The sequence below is a fragment of the Cervus elaphus genome, chromosome 20 (genome assembly GCF_910594005.1).
Source record: "Cervus elaphus chromosome 20, mCerEla1.1, whole genome shotgun sequence".
NCBI lineage: Eukaryota > Metazoa > Chordata > Mammalia > Artiodactyla > Cervidae > Cervus > Cervus elaphus.
Window position 1 is genome coordinate 105,027,717 of NC_057834.1, and position 15,144 is coordinate 105,042,860.

A 15,144-nucleotide genomic window follows, 5' to 3' on the forward strand; every position below is an offset into this window, starting at 1 on the left:
CCTGTATCTTGCCTGGAGAATCCTATGGACAGAGAAGCCTGGTGGGCTACAGTCCATGGGGTTGAAAAGAGTCGGACATGACTGAAGCGACTGAGAAGGCACTGCCCCCATATGGGTCAGGTCATTAGCAGCTCTTGCCTGCCGTGCTGCAATGGTATGCCACCTCCCTTCCCTGTGTTACTTTGTTCCATTATCCTTGGTGGTGGTGGTGGTGGCGGAGTCGCTCAGTCGTGTCTGACTCTTTGCGACCCCATGGACTGTAGCCCACCAGGCTCCTCCATCCATGGGATTTTCCAGGCAAGAGTACTGGAGTGGGCTGCCATTTCCTTCTCCAGGGGATCTTCCTGACCCAGGGATCGAACCTGGGTCTCCCACATTGCAGACAGACACTTTACCGTCTGAGCCACCAGGCAGGGAAGTCCTAATCAGCTGTTAATAAGTTTCCTGGATACCTTTGGGAAGATAATTGACTAATTTAGCAATTCTGTTCCCTTTAATGGACGTGGTAAGGATGGCCTCTGAGTCAAGAAAATGTATGTAATACCTCTTGTTTTGAGAAAGACAAAAGGACTTCAGAAATTGCTGAAAGCAAGCTACCCCAGAACCCAGTGCACCTTGGGAGGGCTGCCCTCCCTACCCCCAGGTGCTAGAGGCTCAGCAGTGCCCCATTGGTCCCTAATTTACTAACTTACTTATTCTTTGTTGTTTGTCCCCTCCCTCTAGAACGTAAGTGCCACAAGGGAAGTGGATGGTCTGCTTCGTTCATCTTTGGATCCCTCTGCCTACAAATAGTGGCTGGCTTGTAGAAGACACTCATATTTATTGATTTAAAAATAAGCCTCATAACTGGTCCTCCTATTTTAAATCTTGCTCCCTGAAATCTATTTTCAGCAAAGCCTTCAACAAGTTTATGTTAAAACCTAACTTGTGTCACTCCTTTGCTGCCCATCTCAGAACAAATGCCAAAGTCCTAACAACGGCCCGTAAGAACCTTCAACATTTGCTGCCTCCATGAGCCTGAGCCTCCCCCTGGCCCCAGCTCCCAGTCATATCCTTGTTCATCCACACGACCTCTCAGACATGGAGTCTCCCTACTTTCATTCATTCACTCATCATGGTCTCACCACACTGGCCTCTGGGTTTTGCTCCTCAAACACATAGGTGGGCTGGCTGATCCTCCTGCTCTTCCCTCTACAGTCTCATGGCTCATCCTCTTGCCTCTGCTGAACTTTATTCAAACCTCCCCTTCTCAGACAGGCCTTCTCCGACCAACCTGTTTAGGTTGCATCCAACCCCCACTAATCCCAACCCCTCTGTGCTTCACTTTGCTACTATTGTATCAGCATCTCACGTCACTCCTACCTATTATTATTTTATTCATTGTCTTTCTTCCTTCTGTAAAATGAATGCTCCACAAAGTCAGGGATTTTTCATCTTTTTCATTTCCTGCAGAATCGTAGCATCTACAAGACGGCTTTGCACATACCGGCTAGTCAATAACTATTTACTGAATGAATGAAAGAAGCGATATTCTCTCACCGGTTATCTAAACCCAGTTAATCAGCAGAAGTAGAATCCATCCACTGTGAATTACTCTTACCAGTTATTCTTTCTGTTTGTCATGGTATCCTAAAGAGATCTGGCATAGTATATATCAATCTTCCTCCAAACATATCAACAATATGAATGTCCTCCTTGAGAGAACAGAACTGTTATTTCCACCCTCACTACTCTTTTTTAGGCCTCTGTTAGGATTTTTTCCATTAAAACATATTATTTTATAGGAACTATTTTCCCCCAAATCTGTCTTACCCTCGTTTTCCTGGCCACAGCTGCAAAGTTGCACATTGGTGCCAGAGGCAACTGATTAGTTTAAAAACACATACTCTGCTTTAGGCTGGCACACATTTGTATTTTATAAATGAGCATATTCAAAATGGTGTCTTGGACTTTGTCTACAGCACAGCACATCTGTCATCCCACTATGTCCTGACAACCTGTCTGTGACAGTGTGAAGAGCAGTTAGGGTTATTCTTATTAACAGACACGGGAGTCCAGGCCCAGAAGAGTTGTCAGTATAGGTGATTCCTACTTTCCTTTTTAAAACCTTATTTTATCACAAATCATCTTAAACCTCTCAGTAGAAAAGACTGTCCCAGGTTATACAATTAGTGGTTTTGAAAAAGACTCAATATCAGATATACTGTTGGGATGTTGAACATCTGTACTTAATACCCTGTCTTGATGTTTCTTCTTGCTGAAGTTGAGCTCTAACAAACTGAGAAAGATAAACAGTATCCAACCACCCTGTGGTTGTAATTTCTAAGAAAGCACAGAATTAATGAAATGATACTTCTGCTCTAAATTTTTATCCAGTGGTAATCCAATTTCAGACACCCCCTCCTTCCACCCACAAGCGGGTTTCTGAGAAGTTCTACCTTCTCCCTCAGGCTTGAAACGTCAGAATGCTACCCTGAACTAGCTAAGAAGTCACTCCCTCCCAAAAAATCTCACCTGAGGCCCCACACCTGGACCCAACTCCCTCCCAAGTCCTCAAGTGGCGCCGATGTACACCTCTGTCCCGGTGCTGTCTGGGCGAGTTGCCTGTACCCCAGCTGTCTCCCACAACAAACCATGAGTTTCTCTGCAGAAGGGGTGACTCATCTTTGTATCCCAAGTGGCTAACACAGTCCTTGGCACATGACAGATGCCTAATATATGAAGGATGAATAAATGAATGAAAGAAGGCTGTCTTCCCAGTGTGGGCCGGTGGGCTTTTAGATTTTTAATTTGAGAGGCTTCTCCTATACTATAAATTACAGGTTTCCCAGGCTATCACTGTCTTAAAAATAAAGTAGAAGATAGCTGATATATTTCCCCGAAATAACATATTACTGTGAATTCAGCAAACCCCCGGAAAGACCAGAAACCAGGGCTAAAATTTATGATGGTAAAAACCTTTCTATGCCATCAGTAGAACACTTGGTTTTGTCTACATTCCTAGAATCCTAGGATTCAAAAAGTAGGTATAAAGTTATTATGTAAATATCAAACTTTGGTTCCCCTTTCCTGAAATTCTTTTTCTAAAAATCTCTAAACCCAGTGCTAATGAAACGGGATCTGCCAAGGCCTCCTCCACACCTCTTCCCATCATGTTAAGTGAATGCTTGAGGCTTAAGAGGCACAAGAGGACAGAGGGTATGTTCTCACACAAGGCATTAGATTCAGTCCATGGACTGAAGCCCAGGGAAGAGACTCAAAGGTGCCAATTTGATTGAGGGGTTAAGTAGCTTCTACATGTCCTACAGACACCTTTCTTCATTCCTCTAGACTGGGAGGCTTCCACTAGTTAAGAGTTTTGGTAAATAATGAAATGAAAGTGAAAGTGTTAGTCGCTCAGTTGTGTGTCTGACTCTGTGCCACCCCATGGACTGTAGCCCACCAGACTCCTCTGTCCATGGGATTCTCCAGGCAAGAATACTGGAGTGGGTTGCCATTCCCTTCTCCAGGGGATCTTCCCGACCCCGGGGATCGAACCCGGGTCTCCTGCATGGCAGGCAGATTCTTTACTGCCTGAGCCAACAGATAAGCCCCTGGGAGATAATATAATTCTCCAATTTATTTGGCGGTGGTGTGGTGCTTATTGTGGCTGATTTCACATAACCTTGCCCAGCTGGGGATTACTGCCCACATTCGACAAACGAGGAAACTTGGGATTGGAAGAGAAATATAGCTACCGATGTGAAAGGTGGGGGGGTTGAGCCCTTATCCTTTAGACTTAGTCTATGTAGAATAAGAAGAATATTAAACAAGGTTTTTTGAGAGCTCAGTCAATGTCCTGTACATGTAGAGAGAACAGAAAAGTGGTACAATATGCCTAAGTGGAACAACAGCACAATAAGCATGTAGTTGCCAATGTGTAAGTCAATATCCCCAGTGACTAGATTATTTTAATAGAGTTTGAGAATGGTTATCTCTGACTAATTTGAAGATGTTACATGAATACACAATAAGTAGGACTCATCTACAAGCTTCTATTTCTCAGAAGCTTCTTTTCTGAACTGAGCTTCCAAGATCCTTACAGCAAGCCTAGTTTGCTTCCTATGTCATTGGACACCCAGGGTTTTCTCATTTGTTGAACCACTTCTTACCAAGAGAAGTAAGCCTGCCCAGAATTTCCTCTAGACTCTCCATCCTTTTGCTATAAAACCAGAATCCATGCACAATGGCACTCACTTCTGCATGCATTATCAAAATGAATACATACTAGATAACCTGAATCTCACCCATACCCATGAGGGGCTCTAGATATTTGAAAGCAGTATCCCCCATATTAAGTTCAATGAACACAGGATCAACAGAGGCTCATTTTTTCACTTTGGCCTTCCTGTACTCAATACCACACTGTCCCCAACACTGAGAGATTTGAATCGTCCTTCACTATACTCATCCAAATGGCTGTCCAAGCCTAAAGCTTATGTCTGGAAAACAGCTCTTCTTAGGCTTTCTTCCATTCAATTTCCATAGCTGCTGCTCCAGTTCTTGATCTTACTGCTTCTTTCCTGGTCTATGCTCACCTCCTCCTCGGTAGATGCCTGGTGTCCAGCTTCACTTCCTTGAAGACCTCCTCTCTTTGGGGTCCCTGTCACAGTTCCCATTCTTTCCTATGCCTTGATCCCCCTGTAGTGCTTTAGAGAAGGTGGTCATCACACCCCCTAGCAAGACTAGGTAGTCTCATCCATTACCTGGGGACTCTGCCTGCAGCCACCACTCTTCCTGTCATTATTCCTGGTATAATAAAAGCCGAATTTATGTGTTCAACCTATTTCTATTCCCTTGTCATCTTTAAAATATCAGGAAATATCAGGAGAGTTGTTCTCTCTCTAATTTATCAAGTAATCCTATATTGTCTGATCACACTTCCCAGAGTATTCAGAGAAGAGCCAAGAGTTCTTTTCTCTTTCCTTCCAATTCCATCTTCCATCTCCTCCCTCTGCCAATCTTAGCTAGGCAACTGCCATGGCTACTAGCTCAGATCTTCTGCCAGGCTCTTATTGTTGGTGAATGTTCAATGTACACACCTTTGAATTGGTTACTTTGATCTAAACTTATTTTTCTATTTGATGGATGAGGTACCTAGCCTTTGTAGCTCATCAAACGCATTTCTCTTGGATTGTAAGTTACTGGAAGGCAGGGCTCTACCGAAGTATGAGGAATTTTTGCTAATAAGATTCGTACAGGTAGATGCTGTTTATGATCATGAGGATAGCATTCAAAGCCACTCAAATAATATGCAACACCAAATGATTCATATTTTGACTATCAGTCCTGGGCATGTAGTTATACCATTTCATCCACCCAAACACCCAGTCATTTTCACACTTGGTATAGTTGGTGGTACCCTAGAGTTGTATCTGCTTTGATCTGGTCTTGGTTCTGCGAACTCATGCTACAACCATCACTGGGGATCGTGCCTTTCACTAAAGCCTATGCAGTGAGGGGCCAAGCTGAGATGTGGATTCAAGTGCACAGAGCTTTGTAAGTGACCGGCGCCTGTCTCAGCCATACTTACTTGGTGAGGTGGGGGAGGCTGCGCCTCCTTCTGTTGACGTGGTCGGAGGCTTTGTGTCTGGCACCGGCAGGGGCACAGGCCTGGCCATCGGTGGTGGCGGTGGTGGTGGCAACATGGGGGTGGGAAGGAATGGGTTGTGCACTTTGCCTTGGCTACTCCCGTTGGGCTGCCGGGGTGGGAACAGAACAAAACATGCACGGGAAAAAGAAGACACAGACAGGAACCATTAGCTGCTTCTGAAAACAAAGGGTTTGTTAGGCGTTAGGCACATTTTATGCAAATTACTAAGTATTCTAGCTGCTTGAATTCTTCCATAAGAGCATATGGATGACGAATTGTAGGTTGTTCTTAAGACATTCCACAAAAGTACAGTCTTAGGCATACATGCTCCATGTATCCTAAACTTATCTCTTGAATTACTTTGACCTTCTTTGCATCTGATTCTATGAAATGACCTGCCAACTTGTGCCTGAAATGCTTTGATTCAGTACTAACTGTGACCTTTGTCATCATTCTCATGATTATTAAATATTAATTTAACTTATAAGTGTTTTATAGAATGCGGAATTATTCCATCATGCCTATTTATACAGATATAATGAAGTTTCCTAAATATGCATTTGAGATTAAAAAAATATTTTATTTTCACTCTTCAAAGTTGATATTATATAACATTTAATAAATATGTGAAGTGAACATAAAAAATTGCTTTCACATATTGTATAACATCAGGCACAGAAACTTTAGAATTCAGCTGTCAAAATTCTGCTAAGGAAAAATATCACTTCTAATTTTGATTTAAATTATATAAGCATATGCCATAAGAGTCATATTTATTTGGCTGCCTGATGTTAGAACAACCAAGTAACAGCTCTTTAACAAAAGAAAAGTTTTCTTCTGAAGAAAGCAATAAAATCCATTTATTTTCAAGTTTGTCCACATAGTCCCATGACTGCCTTAAACCCTATAAAATTTTGATCAAAATGCAAAACTGGGCATTTGACAGTTATATAGGATGATGTCAGGACTGTTAAAAAAGAAGTTATAGAAATCTGAAAGTCAGATGCTTGATGCTGGTGATCACTTCAGTCGTTTCATGGCTTCCCAAGTGGCCTTTCTGCCTCCGGTCTTCAGTGACATCGTTCACTCAGCAATAACGCTCCTATTTCAGCTCTAGTCCTGAATCAAAATTCAGTTGAAGGAGATGCTGCTGTCCCAGGCTTTTAAGTTTAAGCTTAATAATTCTGCAGAGGAAGCCTCACTCCCTCATCAACATTCACTTGTATATTTAGTATTGTTCCTCAAAGACAATCTCATCTGACAGTCAGAATGTTGTGCTTTCCTGCCAACAAACTTGCCTGTGTGTTATTTCTGAGTGGGCTAAAAGTCCATAAGTGAATGCTTTAGAATAAGCCAAGCAAATGAATACACAAGCAAAAAGAAAAAAGGCTCCATATTGATTTGTTGTCTAGACAGAAATGTATCTGCTAACACATCACCAGACATTAGTCAAAGCTGCCTTTTCTGCCTCAGATATGCAGAATCAGGTATTTCTTCAAGCAAGAAAATCAGTGATAGAATGGTGTGATAAGATATTCTAAATTAGGCAATCATAATTATGGTTCATCTGTGGCTTCATGTGTAGTTACTAGAATAAAAGGAAAATTACATTTGGCTTTATGTTGTTCATTATTTCCAATTTATTATTACTGGCCTTGGGATATAGCTATCCAGTGTAAACATCTGGTTCTACATTTGAAACAAAATTTGTGATTTTTCAAAAATGGGAGGGGAGTCTGATGGAGAATGGATAATGTATAGGTATGGCTGAGTCCCTTCGCTGCTCACCTGAAACTATCATAACATTGCTAATCGGCTGTGTCCCAGTGCTGGGAGGGATTGGGGGCAGCAGGAGAAGGGGATGACAGAGGGTGAGATGGCTGGATGGCATCACCAACTCGATGGACATGAGTTTGAGTAAACTCCGGGAGTTGGTGATGGACAGGGAGGCCTGGCGTGCTGCGATTCATGGGGTCGCAAAGAGTCAGACATGACTGAGCGACTGAACTGAGCTGAACTGATGTCCCAATACAAAATAAAAAGTTTTTAAAAAATCACTTTTACAGTAGGAATATTGTTTCAGTTTGTGATTTAGCTTATTTGAGAAAAAAATTAAATCTTCATTCAAATCTATTGAAGACTGTTTAGCTTTATACAAAGATAAGTGGGAAAGATAACTACTTGCAGAAATAGCAAACTATAATAAACTACTTTGAGCATCTTGAGTTCAAGTACTGGTCAACTTGATGTAAAGTGTTAGAAGACTATTTTTAAAAAATATCAACTTGGTTGATCTGAAACATCTGTGCCCCCTCCTCCCCCTACCACTCAAAATCATTATTTAAAATTATTTGGTCTTTCTATTTTGTTAACTGTGTGAGCCCTTGGGTTAGTGTGCAGGAGGTGGAATTATCTGCCCACAGACCTCAGAAGGTTATACAGTTCACCCTTGAGATGATTTATATCCATAAACTTGACAGTTGAGAAGTTAACACAAACACTGTTTTTAAATCCTGGCCAATCCCTCTTAGAGTAAGTTAACTTTCCCACAATCTAGAATAAATATGACATTTGCCTGTAGTCAGTCAGCACAACATTGGAACACCACGTCACATGGTCACAAGGTCTCCCCTTGTTATTTTTACATTTGGTTAATATTTCTAAAGAAATTGAGGAAAAAAAAAGAGAATTTTCCTTACATTGAGGAACCCCACCTGTCCAGCCTGCTGACCAGCATCAGGGCAGACAAGTTGGACAAACTCTTTCAGCGTCTCCTGAGGGTGATAGCGGATGGCTGGGTGAGAGAAGTAAGGCCCGGGCTGCTGGATGATGGGTGACGTCGGAAAATGAAGAGTCGATGGTGTCGCGTGTGGACTTGCTGTGGGAAAACAAAACATCACGGTTAACAAAGAAAGACTTGCTTGGCCACAGCATTTAAACCAGATTCAACTTCCTCTTAAAATTTCTTCTCCTGACTCAATTCGCAGTAACTGCTCCTGTGACAGCATTTAATACTGGAGAGGTCTGATAGATTTTCTTCCTTAAAGCTCTAAGACAAACATGGAGGTTAGATTAGGGTAGAGTTTCAAGCTGTCTTTCTATTTTCAGTGGACATGAGTTATAAAGGCATTAATAATCCTTGGTGAAGCTGAAGATTATTCATTACCTTAAGAGCCTTTTTAATGAAGCAGGCAATAAAAAATGTATTTGGTAGATTAGACCTGATTTAACTGACATTACATATGACAAATTCTAGTTTGCACATATGGATCCCCTTTCATGCTGAGCATTCCATAGACAATAATTCATTGTTAAAGCTCTTATACCCCTTTCAAGGAAATTTCTAGGGACTAATTCAGGATGAAATTTTTTTTGAAGTCTGTAGTAAATGATCACTTAATGAACCCAGGCAATTTGGGTGCCTCACTTTACATGGAAGGTTTCAAAGCCAAACTCTGAAATGCGGAGATGTTAGTTAGAGCAGGGGAACCCACAGGCAGAAGAGATAGGCAGTGATCCCTGCTAAACTGCTGGCCCTCTGCTCATACAAACTGATGAAAGACTCAGACAACTATCACTGCCTTATATCTGAACCTATATATTGAGTTTCACTGATATAGGAAGAATGTTATGTTAGGCTAAAAAACTGTACGTGAAGTGCTTAATAATTTTGCCTTGGAAGACTCCTGCCCTTGACGTGGAAGGGTGATTGGTAAAGCCTGCTGGAGAGTAAGAAGAGCATGTGGGCTGAAGACACAAACCAAATAACGCCAACATGGCAGCTCTCATCTCCCGAAGAGGGCCCGAGAGACATCTCCCAAGTAGAAGCAGATGAGAGCATTTATTTTTCCTTACTTTTTGCAGTTTAAATCTTTAAACTCAAGGAGCCCCTGCAAAGAGAAAACAAACGAATACCCAAATATTTGGAAAGTAAGGCTTTCCTAACATTGAGAATGACTCAATAAAACTGAAGAGCAAGTAAGCAAGACTGGCCACACTTCTTACCACCATTTGATCAGTAAGGCTGAGGACTGTTAAAAAAGGATGCATCTCTATTGATCCCTGGACACGGGTTCTTTGTCTCTACTGTATCTGTAGGACTGGGGCATTTTCTGACTAATAATTGGGAGTGGCAAGAACTCTGAGGTTTTGAGTGGCATCTGTAGTTTTTCAAGAGTAGAAACAGGAGTTTGGAATGGGAGCAACAGTCCATACCGTGCAGATGACTTGATAAGACTCCTTCATTCACGCAACCTTTAATCTATCCAAAAATATTCCTAGGCTCTGACTATGGGCTTGGGATACAACACTGAAATGACACAAAGTTGTCTTCAGTCCTACAACTGAGGGCATCTTGAATAAAACCAATTCGTAGTGGCTCTTCTCTCTTCACCATCTTAGTAAATAGTTTCTCCATCCATTTGATGGATTCACTGTCATATCCCCAGAACAGTGTCTGGCACTCAGTAAATATCTGCTGATGGTACAATGAATGATCAGAAGTTAATAAAGTGGCCATACAAATAAATATAAACTTTAAAAAAATTTCCTGGCAAAGAGCCATGGAGCATATAGAAAAACTGGTAAAACGTAGGAGTTAATGTGTGCTCAGTGGCTTCTGTCATGTCCGACTCTTTGAGAACCTGTGGACTGTAGTCCGTCAGGCTCCTTTGTCCATGAGATTTTCCAGGCAAGAATACTGGAGTGGGTTGCCATGTCCTCCTCCAGGGGATCTTCCCAACTCAGGGATCAAACCTGTGTTCTCTTATGTCTCCTGCATTGGCAGGCAGGTTCTTTACCATTAGCACCACCTGGGAAGCCCAGGACTTAATACACTGGATGATAAATCTTGGAATCCGTTATAATCTCTGAGTTAAAATCTGCAGCTAGAAAGTTAAATGGCTCTAGCCATCTCTTACGATGCAAAAGGCTTTAAAGAACCCAAGGAATTTTTTCATCTAATATGGTATGCTCGTCTTTGCTGGTAGAAAGAAACTTTTACCCGGTGGCCTGTATTTGACCAAATAGTTTCTAGTTAGAGATGGAATGTGGCATTTCCCAAATGAGGCTGGGAATGTACTGACCACAATGAAATGATACACTCAACTTTTGCAGCATGTCAAACACAAAGGTGGCACCTCCCTTGTCAAGAGCCTACAGGAAACAGACCTTAATAATAAAGTGGCAATGCTTCAGGTGCTCAAGTGGAAAGTGATGAATGGTTGTGAGATTATGAAATTGTGGTGGCCAGCAGAGAATGCTGTCCAAGGGAAAAATTTACTTGAGCAAAGACTGGACAGATAAAAGTTAAAGAAACCTGATAGAGGAAATAATTTAACAGGACCATGAAATTCCTCCCTTAATTGTTTAATCAACACCCTTGCCGCTTCTGTTGCTGTTGTTCTTGTTTTGGATAAACATGTAAAAGAAAACCATTGACAACTAAAATGTAGACCTTAGTTTCTTTGTTACATGTTACTAAAAAAAAAAAAATTATTCCCCTTTTCCTTGTGTCATACAGTTTATTGTAACACAAACCTGAAATCACATGGTACTATATGGAGTTAACTCTATAATGGTTGATTTATAAGAATCAATTAATTCTTAATTAATACCAGGAAATCATTTAGCCTGTAGATTCAAACTAGACACCTGCTGAGTCTGCATTTCAAAGGGTCATTCTTCACAACCCCTATTTTCTCATGCCTTGGATGTCTGCTTCAGCCACTAGTTCACTGGAACAGGATATAAATCATTCAAGATCCTGTGCTTTCATTTCTTCAAACAGAAAACAGTTGTGTTACACACATCACAAAGTATGTTGTGTGTGTGTGTGTGTGTGTGTGTGTGTGTGTGTTAGTCGCTTAGTCATGTCCAACTCTGCGACCCCACGGACTGTAGCCCACTGGGCTCCTCTGTCCACGGAATTCTCCAGTCAAGAATACTGGAGTGCGTTGCCATTCCCTTCTCAAGGGGATCTCCCCGATCCAGGGACTGAACTCATGTCTCCAGCATTGCAGGCGGATTCTTTTTCACATGCGCCATGAGGGAGTACTATTAAATACATGTGATTTCTCTGGATAACCTTCTCGTAGCATTCTTTCCCTGAACAATGAGACTGCATTGGGTTTTTCCATTGCTCTAAAGCTCAGATTTAAGATTCTAGCCATGTCTAAATCTGGTTTTCCTTCTTTTTTATTTCATTTCTCTTTTATCTCTGATTAGATGTTTTTAGTGTGCCTAAGCTTTCGAACAAGTGGTCACAAATTATTTTAGAAAGTGTCACTGGGGTTAAATTAACCAACTAATTATTCTATCAGCAAAATTCACTAACTGTATTTTGAGATGGTCAGCTCAGGTCCTAGAGAAGAGAAACTACCATTGTGAATCTGGCATGGTGCTAATGCAATGCACAAAAAATGGTATGAGTCCAAATTTTTGACAGAGAAAAACATCTCTTATGGATGTGTGTGTGTGAGTAGTTGACACAATAAAAAATTATAGCACATTATGTAAATGCATATTTAGATCCTTTAAAATGTGCATTATTTACTTGAGAGTCAATAAAGGCTTTTCTCAAGTGGTTAGAGTTTATTGCAGTGCATCCATCTGTATCCATGTTGATGTTAATACAATTTTGTGTATTAAAAGGCACTACAAAATTGGCTGCTTCTGGGGTCTAATACTCTTAGTACCCTAGGCCAGGAGCAGCAAAAAGTGTCACAAACACTCCATTTGAGATGGATTTCACTACTAGTTTAAACTTTAACCAGAGGCCAGACTTGTTTCAAACAACTGCTGGGGCTTTTCATAAAGAATACAAATAAGATGGGGAGGAAGGAAATTTGATCAGGTTTCTTTGGCTGGAATGGCACTGCCTCACATCTGAACAAAGTAGCCACAATTAAAGAAGCAGAGACCCAGAATTTCCCAGAGGTGTAGGTTCAGTTATTTATTGCAAAATGATCATATTACTGGATACTTAAAAACAAGAGAGCAGGTCAGGCAGGTTGGTTTACTCATTTGTGTACCGCCCCCCACCTCCACCCCACTGTGGCCCCGATCATTTAAAAGACTCTTTTATTTTAGTTTGAAAGAGGAAAAGCTTAAAATTAAATGTTATTGTGTGTGTGTATATATACATACATATTTAACTTAAAAGTATTCTTCTTCTTTAAGGTATAATTGATTAAGACTGGGGAAGGAGAAGGTCAAAGTCATTACTATGTTACTGTGTATGCTGAGAGACTTCTAAGGTCCAACAACTGATTCTTAGTCTGAGAGTTCACTACAGGGAGTAGACTTTATGAACAATTTTTCCAGCTCAAAGATGGCCAGGGAGTCATGGCCACATAGGTTTGGTATCTTGTATTTCATTCTAATTCATTCTAAGTCTTAGGAAAAAAAAAAGAGACAAAAGAAAATCACCTGTCTTTACCACTGCCAGCAGTTTTGCGCAAACAGAACCTTTAAAAGTTCTAATAACCCTCCTACACTTTTCTCAAACCAAGAATTCATGATTGAAATATAGTCTTCTGTTTAGGCTTGACACTGACTTAATTTCTTCTCCAGGAACGACTGCAGACTCTCACGGGTTGGACAGAGACTTAGATTCATGTCATATTAGTTTTTGCTTTCCAGCACCAGCCCTTAGATCCTAGTCTCTCTTCTATGGGAGGCTACAAAGATAAGCTGTTAGGAGAGCAATGCAAACAATAAAATCAAATCCTCCTTCAGGTGCAGCATGCTTGTAAGATGGCGTTACACAGTCTTCTTTGCTCATAGAGCGAATGACCACTCCCAAGGCCTGGCATTTGGGAACCTTCAGTCTTACCATTAATTGACACTGTCAGTGGCAACAGGTGAAATTCCAAACTGCTTCTCTCTGTTAGCACCATTACAAGAACAAGCTACTCATCTGTCTTCAGCGGTAAGATGTTATTTAGACAAAAATAACCATTTCCGTAAAGTACAAGGTGGCATTAAGAAATCCTGACTACTCATATTTAAAAATAAAGCTTTTAATAAGGCACAGTTCTAAAAGGAGCAGAAAGTGGAAGAAAAAAAATTGCATTAAAAAAAAGCATTCCATAAGGGCAAATAGAACTTGAATTGTTTGGGTTGTCAACTACTATGGAGTTTAGAAATCCAAAACCACAATATGTAACACCATGATAGCCTACGTAAAGCTGAGAAATCTTACTGGTCCATGGCTATAATTTATACATCATTCATGAGTCAGACCTGCTATTCACAAAAGTTTAGAAGTTTGGAGTTATGGGATTTACTTGAACAGAGACACAAGGAACAAGAAACTGGCAATGGTTTTCAAGCCTTTAGAAGGTGGAACTTTTCCTAAATAACAAACCTTTGATTCAAACCAAGGTTTTCAAAACACATAGTACACATCTTTAACATCACTGAAGTCATGTGAAAGAACGTGGGTATGTCAAATGAGAGAAATATATGATATTTCATGATGACTTGCAAAACACCAGTATTCTTATATTATTTGCTACCAAACAAAGTAACTTTCTGTTACAGTAGACTTCCAAAATAACTGATATATTCTATTCTATTTAAGGCAGAAGTTCAGGATAGAGATCAAATTCCAATATCTTTTGGAAAAGTAAATTAAAAAAATACAGAGAGGGGTGAGAGGCAGCAAAGATCTTTTTAAATTTTAATTTAGATAAATTTTCACTACTTACAGATTTTTCTTTCTCAAAGGCCCTGGTTTATAGTCTAGACTAGGGGTTGGCAAACATTTTCTGTCAAGGCCAGAGAGGACATAGTTTAGGCTTTGTAGGCCTCATGGTTTTTGCTGTAATTACTCAATGCAGGAGCAGCCATAGATATCACATAAATAAATAAGCATAGCCATAAAATGTTCCAATAACATTTTCTTTTAAGAAACAAGCAGAGGGTTAGATTCGACTGGTGGGCCATAGTCTAATGGCCCCTGGGGTAGACCCACATAATTCCTGTTCACTCTCCAAATACCAGCAATGCTCTGTCTGTGAGCTGAGCACCAGACAATCACTGTTCCTCCTACCCACTGCCTACCAAACCTGGTTCTTGTCCCAGTTGGACTTCCCGCTGACGCCTCATCTTTTTGAAGGCTTCCAAAGCAAACTGCTTGCCTTCTGTATCCCCACTAACTAGCCATTATCACTCTTTGATTGACCCTTTTCATTACTAATTAACATGCTTTCGGTGTGTGCTGGTTCCCCACAACCACGTGTACATGCACGCGTACATGCTAAGTTGCTTCAGTCATGTCCGACTCTTCGAGACCCAATGGACGGTAGCCCACCAGGCTCCTCTGCCCATGGGATTCTCCAGGCAAGAATACTGGAGTGGGTTGCCATTCCCTTCTCCAGGGGATTTTCCATACCCAGGGATTGAATCTGCGTTTCCTGCTTTGCAGGCAGATTCTTTACCGCTGAGCTACTGGGGAAGCGCCATCCATGTGTATATCATGTCAAATCAAACTTAAGAGTCAGAAAAGT

At 41.0% G+C, this 15,144-nt stretch overlaps 1 protein-coding gene across 4 annotated transcripts in view; it reads right to left on the reverse strand.

Moving 5' to 3' along the window:
* The window catches only part of NFIA (nuclear factor I A), a 396,317-nt gene that overhangs the window by 55,396 nt on the left and 325,777 nt on the right, over positions 1 to 15,144 (reverse strand). For 3 of the 4 annotated variants that reach the window (XM_043877837.1, XM_043877838.1, XM_043877835.1), the window contains exons 8-9: positions 8,332 to 8,510; positions 5,573 to 5,738 (exon numbers count right to left, since the gene is read on the reverse strand). In XM_043877837.1, the coding sequence (XP_043733772.1) occupies positions 5,573 to 5,738; positions 8,332 to 8,510 (345 nt within the window). The remainder of the gene's footprint in view (positions 1 to 5,572; positions 5,739 to 8,331; positions 8,511 to 15,144) is intronic. The other variant, XM_043877836.1, reaches the window with a different exon arrangement.